At 56.6% G+C, this 13840-nt stretch overlaps 1 protein-coding gene across 3 annotated transcripts in view; it reads right to left on the bottom strand.

Annotated features, from left to right (window-relative positions):
• NECTIN2 (nectin cell adhesion molecule 2) overlaps positions 1-12129 on the bottom strand; it is a 43073-nt gene extending 30944 nt beyond the window's left edge. For 2 of the 3 annotated variants that reach the window (XM_034944393.3, XM_034944395.2), the window contains exon 1: positions 11736-12129. In XM_034944393.3, coding sequence (XP_034800284.1) covers positions 11736-11832 — 97 coding nt within the window. In that variant the 5' untranslated portion in view covers positions 11833-12129. The remainder of the gene's footprint in view (positions 1-11735) is intronic. The other variant, XM_055103716.2, reaches the window with a different exon arrangement.
• Positions 12130-13840: the final 1711 nt, after the last annotated feature.

Raw genomic sequence — 13840 nt, 5'->3', positions numbered from 1 at the left:
AGGTGTGTCACTTGGGGGAAACAAGTCAAACAAACTCAGGTGTGTCACTTGGGGGAAAAATGAGGCTTTTCCAGTCCAGAGGGGCCACCCCCATCCAACCTGAGAAAAGAAAAATAGCTCAGATCAGTCTGAGCTATGCGAAATGTATCAGGCCCAGGGAGACTGTACAGTGAATACGGGACTTCGGTCACACGCCTCCTCCACCCATGCCCGAGGCAGTGGTTCCTGCACAGCTGCCCTCCCTATTAGCTTCTTGTTCCTGGAATCTGTGATACAATAAACAGTGCATAGCCAATCAATACCTTCTGTTATCTTTTTTTCTGAGCCAGACCTGCAGATACCTTATGCTGTTTCAATGTAAATTCTTGGTAACAATTTAGGAACTCTCTCTTCTTTGTTCCTTAAAAATCCACTTGCAGACTGGGTGCGTTGGCTCACGCCTGTAATCCCAGCACTATGGGAGGCCGAAGTGGGTGGAGGATCACTTGAGGCCAGGAGTTTGAGACCAGCCTGGACAATATAGTGAGACTTCATCACTTAAACAAACAAAAAAAAAGCCGGCACGATGGCTCACGCCTGTAATCCCAGCACTTTGGGAGGCCGAAGCAGGTGGATCACCTGAGGTCAGGAGTTCGAGACCAGCCTGGCCAGCATGGCGAAATCCCATCTCTACTAAAAAAATAAACATTACCCGGGCATGGTGGCAGGTGCCTGTAATCCTAGCTGCTAGGGGGGCTGAGGCAGGAGGATCGCTTGAACCCGGGAGGTGGAGGTTGCAGTGAGCAGAGATTGTGCCACTACACTCCAGCTTGGGCAATAGAGCAAGACTCCGTCTCAAAAAAAAAAAAAAATAGCTGGGCAAGATGGCTAGGGCCTGTAGTCCCAGCTACTAGGGAGGCTGCGGCAGGAGAATCACTCAAGGCCAGGAGCCTGAGAAACTGACGCTGCAGTGAGCCATGATCACACACTGCACTCCAGACTGAGTGACAGGGTGAGACCCTGTCTCAAAAAAAAAAAAAAAAAAGTCCACTTGTAATCACAGCTAGTCAAAGGGTTTATTCAGGGCAGCTTGAATCCACACTCCCGGGTGGCCATCCTCAAGCTTTAGGCTTGAATAAACTCTATACTTAATCATATTTTCTGAATCTTGTTATTTAACGCTGACACCCTTTCCAGCTGGCAACCTTGTCTCCAAGCCCAACTTCCTCCATCTGTAAAATGGGGATGTTTCAGCCGCCCTCCAGGGTCCCTGTGCCAGTTCCATGGAAGGACTTGCTCATGGGGGATGTTCACGGGGCGTGGCCCAGGTGAGCAGAGCAGCAGGGGTCAGCCGCCTGCTGCAGGCCAGATCTGACTGTGGTGCATGTTTGCTTTGGCCCACAGAGTGCTATTTCAGTTGGGAAGTAGCGGCCCACACAGAAGGCCTGGAGATTGCTGTCTAAAGCTCCAGACAGAAGTCCGGATATGTGGCTCCTGGGGGCAACAGCTGGGTGGGGCTGAGGAAGGACATCACTCCCCTCCCACAGGGCACACTCCCTTCCGGCTCCTCCAGATTCCCCAGGTGCTGGGACTTATCACCCGCCTGGCCCCCAAAGGCACTGAGGTTGGGATCAGGGTGGTTAAGCGCTCTGGCCCCTTCCTAGCTGGGCAAGGGGGGAAGGCCACTCAATGAGGGTCAAGGAAAGCCATTTGGGCCTGTGTGAACTGCAGAGACAGCAAAGGCTGGGGCCGAGGAAGTTAGTTTCCTCTTTGTGGCAAGTGGGAGCCGTTGCGGGCTCTTCAAATAGAGAATGACTTAACTTCATCCAAGGAGGCCTGAGGGGAAGGTGGTGGGCTGAGCAGAGATAGATGACCAGACAGCAAAATGACACAAAAAGTTGGCAATGAAAAGAACAAGAGGTTAAGACTGAGACTGAGTGTTGGGGAGGAGGCTAATAGGTCTTAGGATTTTATTTTTTTGAAACACATTCTCGCTGTATCACCCAGGCCAGAGTGCAGTGGCGCCATCTTGGCTCCCTGCAACCTCTGCCTCTGGGTTCAAGCAATTCTGCCTCAACCTCCCGAGTAGCTGGGATTACAGGCATATGTCACCACACTCAGCTAATTTTTGTATTTTGAGTAGAGACAGGGTTTCACCATCTTGGCCAGGCTGGCCTCGAACTCCCGACCTCAGGTGATCTGCCTACCTTAGCCTCCCAAACTGCTGGGATTATAGGCGTGAGCCACTGTGCCCCACCAGGATTTAAAATTTTAAAATGGAAGGGATTTGGTAGTAGGGAGAGAGGGAGGGATCAGGAAAAGGCAGAACCTGGAAGAATCTGGCTGTTCTTTCACATCTTATAGGTCAAATCCAAAAAACAAATAGTTACTCAACAAACAGGTCCTGGGTGCTAGAGGGTCTGCCCTCTCCAGCCCTGAGGTTTGTCTGTGTTATTCCCCTACTGTATCCCCAGCACCTACAACAGGGCCTAGCACGTAGTAGGTGCTCAGTAAACACTGCCAAGTGAATGAATGTTGCTAAGTGTGGATGCCGCAGAAGTAACAGGACAAATCAGGTGCTTGTTCTCCAGGGTTGACACCCGGATTGCAGGGGGTACAAATATTGCACAAATAATTATCACCAAGAATGCCTGGAAGACAGAGTAGGGGTGGTATGGGAGGAACCTGAAGAGGCTTGACCTGTCTGAAGGAGGGAGGGACGACGAACGAACGAAGAGCTTCCTGGAGGAGGAGACCTGAAAAGCTGAGCCCCAGTTCCCTGGAGCCCCACACCCTTCACCCCCTCCAAGTCCCTGGGTCTCTGGGATTCAGAGTTTTTTTTTTTTTTTTTTTGAGACAGATTCTCGCTCTTTTGCCCAGGCTGGAGTGCAGTGCCACTATCTCGGCTCACTGCAACCTCCGCCTCCTAGGTTCATGCCATTCTCCTGCCTCAGCCTCCCGAGTAGCTGGGGGACTACAGGCGCCCGCCACCACGCCCTGCTAATTTTTTGTATTTTTAGTAGAGACGGGGTTTCACCGTGTTAGCCAGGATGGTCTCGATCTCCTGACCTCGTGATCTGCCCGCCTCGGCTTCCCAAAGTGCTGAGATTACAGGCGTGAGCCACCACGCCAGGCTGACTCAGAGTTCTTTTTTTTTTTTTTTTTTTTGAGACGGAGTCTTGCTCTGTCACCCAGGCTGGAGTGCAGCAGCACGATCCCGGCTCACTGCAACCTCTGCCTCCCGGGTTCACCCCATTCTCCTGCCTCAGCCTCCCGAGTAGCTGGGACTACAGGTGCCCGCCACGACACCCGGCTAATTTTTTTAGTAGAGATGGGGTTTCACCATGTTAACCAGGATGATCTCGATCTCCTGACCTCGTGATCCGCCCACCTGGGCCTCCCAAAGTGCTGGGATTACAGGCGTGAGCCACCGCGCCCGGCAACTCAGAGTTCTTTTTAAAAAAATTTTTTTGAGGTGGAGTCTCACTCTGTTGCCCGGGCTGGAGTGCAGTGGCACAATCTGGGCTCACTACAGCCTCTGCCTCCCCAGCTCAAGTGATTCTCCTGTCTCAGCCTCCCGAGTAGCTGGGATTACAGGCATGCACCACCATACCCAGCTAATTTTTGTAATTTTAGTAGAGATGGGGTTTCGCCATGTCAGCCAGGCTAGTCTCGGACTCCTGACCTCAAGTGATCCACCCACCTCGGCCTCCCAAAGTGTTGGGATTATAGGCATAAGCCACTGCACCTGGCCAGATTCAGAGTTCTTGACCTAAGGAGCAGTCCTGTGGCTTCCAGGGGCCCAGATCTTCCTTCTAAGGGAGGCTCCCCTCCAATCCTCCATTTAGGATGGCATCTGAGCACTACTGGATTTGGAGGATTAAAACAAAAAAACCGACTTTAGGCTGGGGGCGGTGGCTCAAGCCTATAATCCCAGAACTTTGGGAGACCAAGGTGGATGGATCACTTGAGGCCAGGAGTTCGAGACCAGCCTGGCCAACACAGTGAAACCCTGTCTCTACTAAATATACAAAAATTAGCTGCATGCCTGTAATTCCAGCTACTTTAGGGAGAGTCGCTTGAACTCAGGAGGTGGAGGTTGCAGTGAGCTGAGATTGCGCCACTGCACTCCAGCCTGGGTGACAGAGTGAGGACTCGGTCTCAAACAAACCCACCACTTTTAGCTTCTTGTGGGGCACACTCCTCGGGGGGTTCTTTTACCCCGAGATACTCCACCTCAGCTGCCACCTCCTCTCCCCTCCCTGGCTGACTGCTCTTCCGCCCTTTTGCCCTGTTATGTTCTCTGTCTGCATAGTGCTTCTCACCATCTCACACACTAGATATGTCACATCCTCCTGGAAACTGACTGCCAGCGCCACGAGGGCAGGGATCTTCTGTCTGTTTTGCTCACAACCTGTACCCTCAGTATCTGCAAGAGAGATTGGTACCTAGTAGATGCTCAGTACTTGCTGAATAACGAATGAATGAGGTTCTAAAATCCCTGGGCGCAATGGCTCACGCCTGTAATTCCAACACTTTGGGAGGCCGAGAAGGGCGGATCACGAGGTCAGGAGTTTGAGGTTTGAGACCAGCCTGGCCAACATGGTGAAACCCCGTCTCTACTAAAAATACAAAAATTAGCCGGGCGTGGTGGCGGGCCCCCGTAATCCCAGCTATTCAGGAGGCTGAGGCAGGAGAATCACTTGAACCTAGCAGGCGGAGGTTGTAGTGAGCTGAGATTGCAGCACTGCACTCCAGCCTGGGGGACAGAGTGAGACTCCGTCTCAAAAAAAAAAAGGGCCAGCTGTGGTGGCTCACGCCTGTAAACCCAGCACTTTGGGAGGCCAAGGCAGGGAGATCACGAGGTCAGGAGATCGAGACCATCCTGGCTAACACGGTGAAACCACGTCTCTATTAAAAATATAAAAATTAGCTGGGTGTGGTGGTGGGCCCCTGTAGTCCCAGCTACTCGGGAGGCTGAGGCAGGAGAATGGCGTGAATCTGGGAGGCAGAGCTTGCAGTGAGCTGAGATCGCGCCACTGCACTCCAGCTGGGGGGACAGAGTGAGACTCCGTCTGAAAAAAAAAATCCTATTGCTATAAGTTCCCCATTCTGAATTTCTAATTCCAAATAAATAAATAGGATAGTTCAGGCCCTGTGGAGTTAACATTCCTTTTTTTTTTTTCTGGGATAGGATCTCACTCCGTTGCTCAGGGTGGAGTGCAGGATCCCAGCTTGCCGCAGCCTCAACCTCCTGGGTTCAAGCAATCCTACCACCTCAGCCTTCTCAGTAGTTGGCACTACAGGCGGGCACCACCATACTTGACTAATTAAAAAAAAATTTTTTTTGTAGAGAAGGGGTCTCACTGTTTGTTGCCTAGGCTGTTCTCAAACTCCTGAACTAAAGCAATCCTCTTGCCTTGGCCTCCCAAAGTGCTTGGATTACAGGCGTGAGCCACCGCGTCCTGCCTACAGTCCATTTTTAAGGCATTTTCACCTCTTTCTCTCTCACCTCATAAGCAATCTATCAGGAAACCCTGTCACCTCCTTCTTTGACATTTATCTAGTTAGACCACCTCTGACGCCTCCCCAGTCCCTGCCCTGGTCTAATCCACTGCCACTTCCCACCTGGAGGACTGCAGTTGTCCTTGTGATCTGTTCCTATGCACAGCCAGAAGGATCCTGCTAGAAACTGCAGAACACGCCCTCCTCTGCACAGAGCCCTCAGGAAACAAGCCCAAGTCTTTTCTATTTTTTTTTTTTTTGAGACGGAGTCTTGCTCTGTCTCGGGCTCCTGCCTCAGCCTCCTGAGTAGCTGGGATTACAGGTGGTGGCTACCATGTCTCAAAAAAAAAAAAAAAAAAAAAAAAAAAGAGAAAGAAAAAACCCTCACAGGCTGGGTGCAGTGGCTCACCTGAGCTCAGGAGACCAGCCTGGTCAACATGGTGAAAGCCCGTCTCTACTAAAAATACAAAAATTAGCTGGGCATGGTGGCACCCGCCTGTAATCCCCACTACTTGGGAGGCTGAGGCACGAGAATTTCTTGAACCTGGGAGGCGGAGGTTGCAGTGAGCCAAGATCACACCACTGTACCAGCTTGGAAGGCAGAGTGAGAGAGTGAGACACTATTGCCAGCTTGGGCAACAGAGTGAGACTCTTGTCTCAAAAAAAGAAAAAAAAAAGAAAAAAGAAAGAGCCCTCAGTGGGGCAGGGGTCTCGGGGGAGAGGCGCCGGGATCAGGGTCGGGGCTGTGGGGACGGAGGATGGCGAGATTGGAAATACACTCAGAACTTGGAATGGGAAAGCAGGACCAGCGGTGGGGGTGACAGAGAGAAGCTGGGAGGATTGGGACTTGGAGGCTGACAGGGCTGCGGAGGTAAGGGGGACAGGGGTGAGGGCCGCTGCCCAGACGCTCTGCATGTCAGGTGGAGGCAAGGGAGATACAGCCAGGAGGTTGGCCAGCCTGGAGTGAGCCCCCATCATCCAGCACACTGCTAGGCAGGGGCTGTGCCATGAACTTGGCCAGGACATGGCCAGCACCATAGCCAGGGGACTGTGGCCATGGGAACACCAGCCTCCCTCAGTGTCACTGGGCAAGCCAGACTGGTGACAGCTTCATGAAGTGTGAGCTGGGTCCCCAGACACACTTCCTCTCCCTGTGGACTGCACCTGCAGGCTTCCTGTGGTGGCAGAGTGGAGGCTGCCCAGGGTGTAATGTGAGCCCATGGGAGAACTATGGGGACAGACACAGCTTGAGACCCTGAGATCCAGGGATGGGTAGACCAAGGCAGCGAGGAGGGTGCAGAGTGACCTATGGAACCCTGGAGGAGAGGCTGGGGGCTTGGACTCCTGGGTCTGAGAAAGGAGGGGGCTGGGGGCCTGGATTCCTGGGTCTGAGGGAGGAGGAGCTGGAGGCCTAGACTCCCGGGTCTGAGGGAGGAAGAGCAGGGGGCCTGGGCTCCTGGGTCTGAGGGAGCAGGGGACTGAGGCTGGACCCCTGGGTCTGAGGGAGGAGGGACTGGGGGCCTGGACTCCTGGGTCTGAGGGGGGAAGGATGGGGGCCTGGACTCCTGAGTCTGAGGGAGGAAGCGCTGGTGGCCTGGACTCCTGGGTCTGAGAGAGGAGGGATGGGGGCCTGAACTCCCAGGTCTGGGGGATTAGGGATGGGGGCCTGGACTCCTGGGTCTGAGAGAGCAGGGATGGGGGCCCGAACTCCCAGGTCTGGGGGATTAGGGATGGGGGCCTGGACTCCTGGGTCTGAGGGAAGAGGGCTGGGGCCTGGACTCCTGGGTCTGAGGGAGGAGAGGCTGGGGCCTGGGCTTCTGGGTCTGAGGGAGGCGGGGCCTGAAGCTGGACACCTGGGTCTAGGGGAGGAGGAGCTGGGCTCGTGGACTCCTGCCTGGCTGGCTCCCCAGGGCCTGGCTTCCCCCGCAGATCTATAAAGCACAGCGACCCACCCTCCCATGGCAAGGCACGTCGGGACTAGAGAAGGCCCTTGAAGGCCAGAGGCTTTGAGTACTGGCCTCAGCTGCTGCCTCAGTCACCTTGTCAGTTAATTAATTGTATTAATCACAGTGCCCACCCCCCACAGCGGAAATCCAGGAGCTGGTTCAGGGAGTGAGCAGCGGCTGCAGCAGCCAGGATGTAGGGCTGTCTGTCTGTGCCTGGATTTCTGCACCTGCCCCCTGGCCTCCTCTAATCCGTGTGTTTTGTTTTGTTTTTTTGAGATAGGATCTTGCTTTGTTGCCCAGGGTGGAGTACAGTGGTGTGATCTCAGCTCACTGCAGCCTCAACCTTCCTGGCTCATGCGATCCTCCCACTTCAGCCTTCCAAGTAGCTGGGACTATAGGCACACACCACCACCTTTGGCTAATTTTTAAATTTTTTGCAGAGACAGGGTTTCGCCGTGTTGCCCAGGCTGGTCTCGAACTCCTGAGCTCAAGTGATACACCTGCCTGGACCTCCCAGAGTGCTAGGATTATAGGCATGAGTCACCATGCCTGGCTTCTTGAAAGTCTTTTAATGGTATCCCTGCTGTCTCTTAGCATCTCTTATCTGTATCTTCCAGGGCCTCTTCTATCTCTCTCTGTGTCTAGTTCTTAGGGTCCCTGTCCCTCTGTGTCTCCAATTCCCAGGGTCTCTGTTGGGGTCTCTGTTACTCTTTTCTCTTTTGAGACAGGGTCTTGCTCTGTGGCCCAGGCTGGAGTGCAGTAGTGCAATCAGGGCTCACTGCAGCCTTGAATTCGGTTCAAGCGATTCTCTTGCGTCAGCCTCCCAAAGTGCTGGAATTACTGGTATGAGCCAATGTGCCTGGCCTCTGTCACTCTTATCTGTGTCCCCCAGAGTCTCTGGTCTCTGCTCTGTGCCTCTTATATTCTCTGTCTCTTTGTAACGGCTTTATTGAGACATTATTCCCATACCATACAATCTACCCATTTAAAGTGTACAGTTCAGTGGCTTTTGTATATTCAGAGTTGGCCATCCATCACCCGAGCAATTATAGAACATTTTCATTAGCCTGAGAAGATACCCTGTCCCCGTTAGTCACTCTCTTCCTCTTTCCTCTGTATGTCTGACATCTCTGGTCTCTTTCTCCGTCTGGGTCTCCCTGTGTCTGGAACCTGGCTCTCTGCCTCGATTCCTGGGGTTCTCTTCTCACAAGCCTTCTGGTCTACGTCTCTGTTTCTGTCTCTGACTGTGGAGTCTCCCTGCCTCCTGGGTCTCCAGTGCCCTGTCTCCCCATATCTCTGACACACCTTCTCACAGCCTGGCCCATCTTGCTGGGTCCCCTCTTCTCCTCCCCTTCCTGCTCCATTTGTCAGCACTGCTGGGACATTAAAAATGTAACAGCGTCCCAGGCAGGGGCGGGGGAGCTGGCCCATGTGCCCAGCTCCCTGTCCCTTCTGTGTTCATCACTCCCTGTGGCCCCCACATGTCGCTGGCCTTGAGGCCCCCTGTACCCTGACCTCCGTGGGTCATGGCACCTCTGCTGTCCCACAGCTGGAGTCTTTGGGGCTCCCTGCCTGTCACCAAACCCCTTTCCTTTTCCTGTCCCTGCCTTCATCTGGTATCTATGTCTAGCTCCCTTCCCCCACCCTCCTCCGTCCCATTCCAGTGTCTTTCAGCCTCATCCCTGTGACGGTATTTCACTCCCCCCACCCTGTGCCGGCATTTCACTCCCCTTCCATCCTCTGATTCCATTCCTAGACGTGTCTCTGACCCCATTCCTAAATCTGTGTCTGACGGTTTCCCTCTATTGGCCTCTGTACCCATCCTTGTAGCTCCAGCCTCTCTATATACCCACCCCCCAACTTCTCCTCTGCCCAGTTCCCCTTCCCTAATGAGAGGAGACAGCCAGGCTGCCGTCCCTCTGCTCCCCTCCCCCTCCACTACGTGGGGCTGCCTGGCGGACATGGACACACGGATGGGCAGGGAAGAAAGCTGGGGGAGGGGAGCCGGCCCAGCTGGGGGCCCAGGTGGTGCACCCGCATTCCCCGAGGAGGCCAAGCGGGGGAGGCAGTGGAGCTAGACAGGTATACAGAGAAAGACGGAGAGGAGAGAGAGAGATGGGGAGAGGAGAAGAGAGAAAGAGCTTGGAGAGGGATGGAGAGAGAAAGGGTGAGAAACGAAGAGAGATGAAGAGGGGGAAAGAAAGTGAGGGAAGGAGGAAAACAGGGAGGGGGAGGGGAGAGAGAGAGAGAGGGAGAGCGAGCACATGCCAGCCGGCCAGCCAGCGGACAGCAGAGGCGAAGGATTGGGGTGGGGGGTGGTCAAGAAAGGGGCCGACAGCTCCTTCTCCAGGGGCTAAGAGGTTTCACAGGGAATCAGTGGGGCCTGGGAGCCTTCCGGATGGTCCGCAGGGAAAGGATTGTTATCTCAGTTTTTTTACGAGGGAGGAAATGGAAACTCAGAGGCACTTCCTGGAGCCCACCCGGTGCGGGGCTCTGAAGAACCGGAGCCCGGCTTCCCCGGGACCTGCTGTGAGACCTTGAGAAGGCTGCTTGCCTTTGCTGAGCCTGTTTCCTCATCTGTAAGATGGAAACAGAAACAGGACCTGTTTCCCAGGGCAAGCTGGAGCCTTCGGTGAGATCATGCACCAAGCTAACAGTAGGCTCAGGGTCTGGTGGGTTCGGAGAATTCACCCAGAGGTGCCAGTTCTGATCTCATCTGCCTATTTCTGCCTGAAGGGAGAGGCAGGGGATGGAAGCGGAGTTCCCAGCTCTGGGTCAAAGCTGGGAGGCCAGTGAGAGCCATCCTGGGGGAAATGAGGCCAGAGAGGTGGCCGGGGTTCCCCCAAGATCCCCCTGAGCTCTTTTCTGCGCAAACCCTCGGGAAACTCTAGCATCCCAGAGTTTGTCGCTGGGAATACACAACCGGGTCACCTGCAAGGGGCGGGGCCAGCGCCTCTTTCAAGGGTTCCCTCCCAGCCCCTCCCTCCCCAGGGGGGCCGCTCTCCTCCCCTAGTGGGGTGGATGGAAGGACGCCAGGGGGTCCAAGGCATAGCAATGGGAGGGACGGGGGATAAGGGCGGCGGCTCCACTCGTCCACCTCCTGCTATGGCTCTGAGGACAAAGGCGCTACCAGAGGATAGATAAGGTCCCGAAACCGGGGAGTCCGGAACCCGGAGCCAGGAGCGCCCGCCCCGCCCCTCCCTGGCTCGGCGAGAGTGAAACCAGGAAAACTTCCCCGGCGACGTCTCCGTCGCCCCCGACCATTCACAGGGAAAGGGAGGAGTCTCCCAGCCTCTGGGACTCGGGGCCTCCCGTTCTATCTGGGACTCAGGCGACTGAGACTCCAGCCTCAAGACAGAGCCTTCGACCCTTGATCATATCTGGAGCCCAAGAGACGGGGCCCGCTGCTCGCACTTCTGTTTGGATCTCAGAAGACGTTCCTCTGCCTACAATTAAGTCTGAAGCCCACGAGATCGAGTCTCCTGTCCCCCGGTTCTGCCGGGAACCCTGAAAACGAAGCCCCCTGCCCACAATTAAATCCAGAAGCTACAAGTTTGATCCTCTCTCGCCCCCAGTTTTACCTAGATCCCAGTTAGACTTAGCGCCTAGCCTCCATTCTACCAGGGACCCTGAAGACGGAGCCCCCGGCCCCTAATTTTTCTGGAGTCCACGGAGTCAGAGCCCCCAACTCCCTGAGGTTCGGGGTTGGAGCTCCGAGCTCAGGCCCTTCCCTCTAAGTCGCCAGAACTCTTATCCTTCGCCCTCCAAGGGACCCGAATCAGGTCCGCTTGTCCTCAGTTCTCTCCGGGCCTCAGACGCCCAAGCCGGGAAGAAGGAAAAATAGGGGAGGGAGGTGGTCTCGCCTCTTCCTCGAGACCTTACTGCGGTAGGTGGGGGGAACATTCCCCACATTCCTGAGAGGGGTAGAGGAGACAGAGACCCAGATCCGGGTGAACTGCTCGGCGCGGGGTGGGGAGGGGGCACCAGGCCTTCCTGGGATTTAACCCTTTCGGCGCGGGAATCCGAGAAATGGGGAGGGGGACAGACAAGCCGGCGTAGGATGGGCAATTGGATTAAGAAGGATGGGGGTGGTGGTGAGAGAGATGCAGAAAGGAGGGGTCAGAGTCTCCTCGAGAGAATCGGACGTGTAGGGGGTCGGAGTCTGTGGGGCCAGCCAGGAAGGGGGCACGCGAGAGGGGGCTCGGGGAGCCGGGGGTGGGCGGGGAAGGTGCTCGGCTTCCCCAGCTCGGAAGGTAAGGTTGGAGGGGGTCCGCGCGAGGGCAGGGGGCCGTCCGCTCGTCTCACCGGTTTCCAGGAGCAGCAGCAGCAGCAGCAGCAGCAGCGGCCACAGCAGCGGCGTCGGCGGCGATCTCGACGGCAGGAGGGCAGCGGCCCGGGCCATGGAGGGCCCGGGAGGGGACTGGGCCCGGCCGGAGGCCCGCGGGCCACTCTGTGGGGGCCGATCGGCTGGGCGGTTTAGTAGGTGCCTGTGGGGCTCCGGCTCCGGCTCCGGGCCGGTTCCCGCTGCGCTCTAGCCTCCCTGTTCTGCTCTCCCGGCCCAGCTCTCCCCGCCCGGCTCGGCACCCCCGGCCCCTCGCTCAGCTCCGGCGGTTCGAACCCGCTGACGTCACAGGATCCACCCGCTGCTCCCCCGAGTCAAGCCGACCCCGGCTCCGGCCACGCCCCCTCCTGGCGTTCTGACCCCGCCCCCCGGATTCCACGCCTGTTCCTCCCCGGGATTCCATTCTCGCTCCTCCCCAGGATTCTAAGGTCGCCCCTGCCAAAGAATTCTGTCTCTTTCGCTCCCGGCGTTAAGCCACGCCCCCTAAGGTCTAGCCACGCCCCCTCTGCTCCCGAGTAGGTCCCACGCCCCGCCCCCTGCCTACCGGCCGCCTCGCCAAGGTCTTGCCACGCCCCCTTCGGCCCTTCCGGCCGACTCCGCCCCCACCAGCCCCGCCTCCACCAGCCCCGCCCCTCGCCCTAGCCGGAGTTCTCTCGGTCTCTTAGCTCAGTCGGTCCTGGCCTCTGTCCCACCCACAGTTCGAATCCTGCCCTTTCCTGCCTGCCCGGGTCCTCTCATCACAGTTGCCTGAGGCACGTGGGGCTTTACGGTTCTGCCCCCAGCACGTTCCGGTTGTGCGACCTCCCCGTAGGTTGAGCCCATCGCCCTGAGCCTGTTTCTCGTACCCTCGTGCGTTTCTAATCTCTGCCCCGAACTCTAGGTGTCGCTGCACTCGTTTCTTTCTGGATTTCTCTGTCTCTCTTACGTGTCTTTGTGTCTCTCTCACTCTCTTTGGGTCTTCCTCTCTGTCCCTGTATTTCTGCCTCTCTGGGTCTTTCCGTCCTCATGCTTCGGTGTCGCTCTGTTTCTGGTCTTCCTTTGTCAGTCACTGTTTCTTTATTTCAATAAAAGAGACGGGGCGGGGGGGAGGCGGGGTCTCACTATGTTGCTGAGGCTGGCCTCAAGCGATCCTCCCGGCTTGGCCTCCCAAGATGCTGGGATTACAGGCGTGAGCCACCAAGCCCGGCCTGTCTGTCACTGTTTCTGGGTTACTTGGTCCCCATGTCTCTTTCCATCCTTTGACTCTGTCTCTGTGTCTCTCTGTCTCTATCTGTGTGCCTCTCTGTCTCTGTGTGTCTCCTTGTGTGCCTCTCTGTCTCTGTCTCTATTTCTGTGTATCTCTGTCTCTATCGGCCTGTCTCTGTGCCTCTCTTTCTGTCTCTGTGTGCCTCTCTGTCTCTATCTCTGTGCCTCTCTGTCTCTGTGCTTCTCTGTCTCTGTCTCTCCGTGTGTCTCTCTCTGTCTCTATCTGTGTCTCTCTGTCCCTGTCTCTTTCTCTGTGTCTCCCTCTCGGCGTCTCTTGTCTCTGCGTGCGAGTCTCTCTCGCTGTCTCTCTGTCCCTGCTCTGTTCTCTGCTTCCTTCCCTCCCTACCTCCCTGCGCGCCCTGGTCCTCCCCTCCCAACACCTGCTCCGCGCCGCCTTCTCACCGCAGCCACCCGCCAGGGGGCAGCAGAGACCGGCCCCCGGGCTGCGCTGGCCCGGCCGGGCTGGGTGGGGCTGGGCTCCAGTCCGGCCTCCGGACTTGGTCACTCCCCGCGTCCTTGTCCCACTTCCCCTATCTCCCCAGCCTCCTCGCGTCTTTGTGTCTCTCGCTCAGACTCGGGCCCTTTGTCTCTCCCAGCGGCTCGCCCTCCTCCCTACCCCCACCTACCTCTTCGCATTCTTTGGGCTGCCCAGGGGGAGCTGGTGAGGCCGCGCCGGGGGGCGGGGTGAGGGCGCGAAGAGGGAGGCCGGGGGAGGGGGTGCCACGGAGCGCCAGTCTGGGCCCAGGTTCGTCCAGGGCCAGGAGGCGCCGAGCTGCTCAGCTGGGGGCAGGTGCTTGGGGGCTTCTTGCCCTAGCAAGATGAC

This window comes from Pan paniscus, chromosome 20, assembly GCF_029289425.2.
Source record: "Pan paniscus chromosome 20, NHGRI_mPanPan1-v2.0_pri, whole genome shotgun sequence".
NCBI lineage: Eukaryota > Metazoa > Chordata > Mammalia > Primates > Hominidae > Pan > Pan paniscus.
This window is presented reverse-complemented; position numbering and strand designations above follow the sequence as displayed.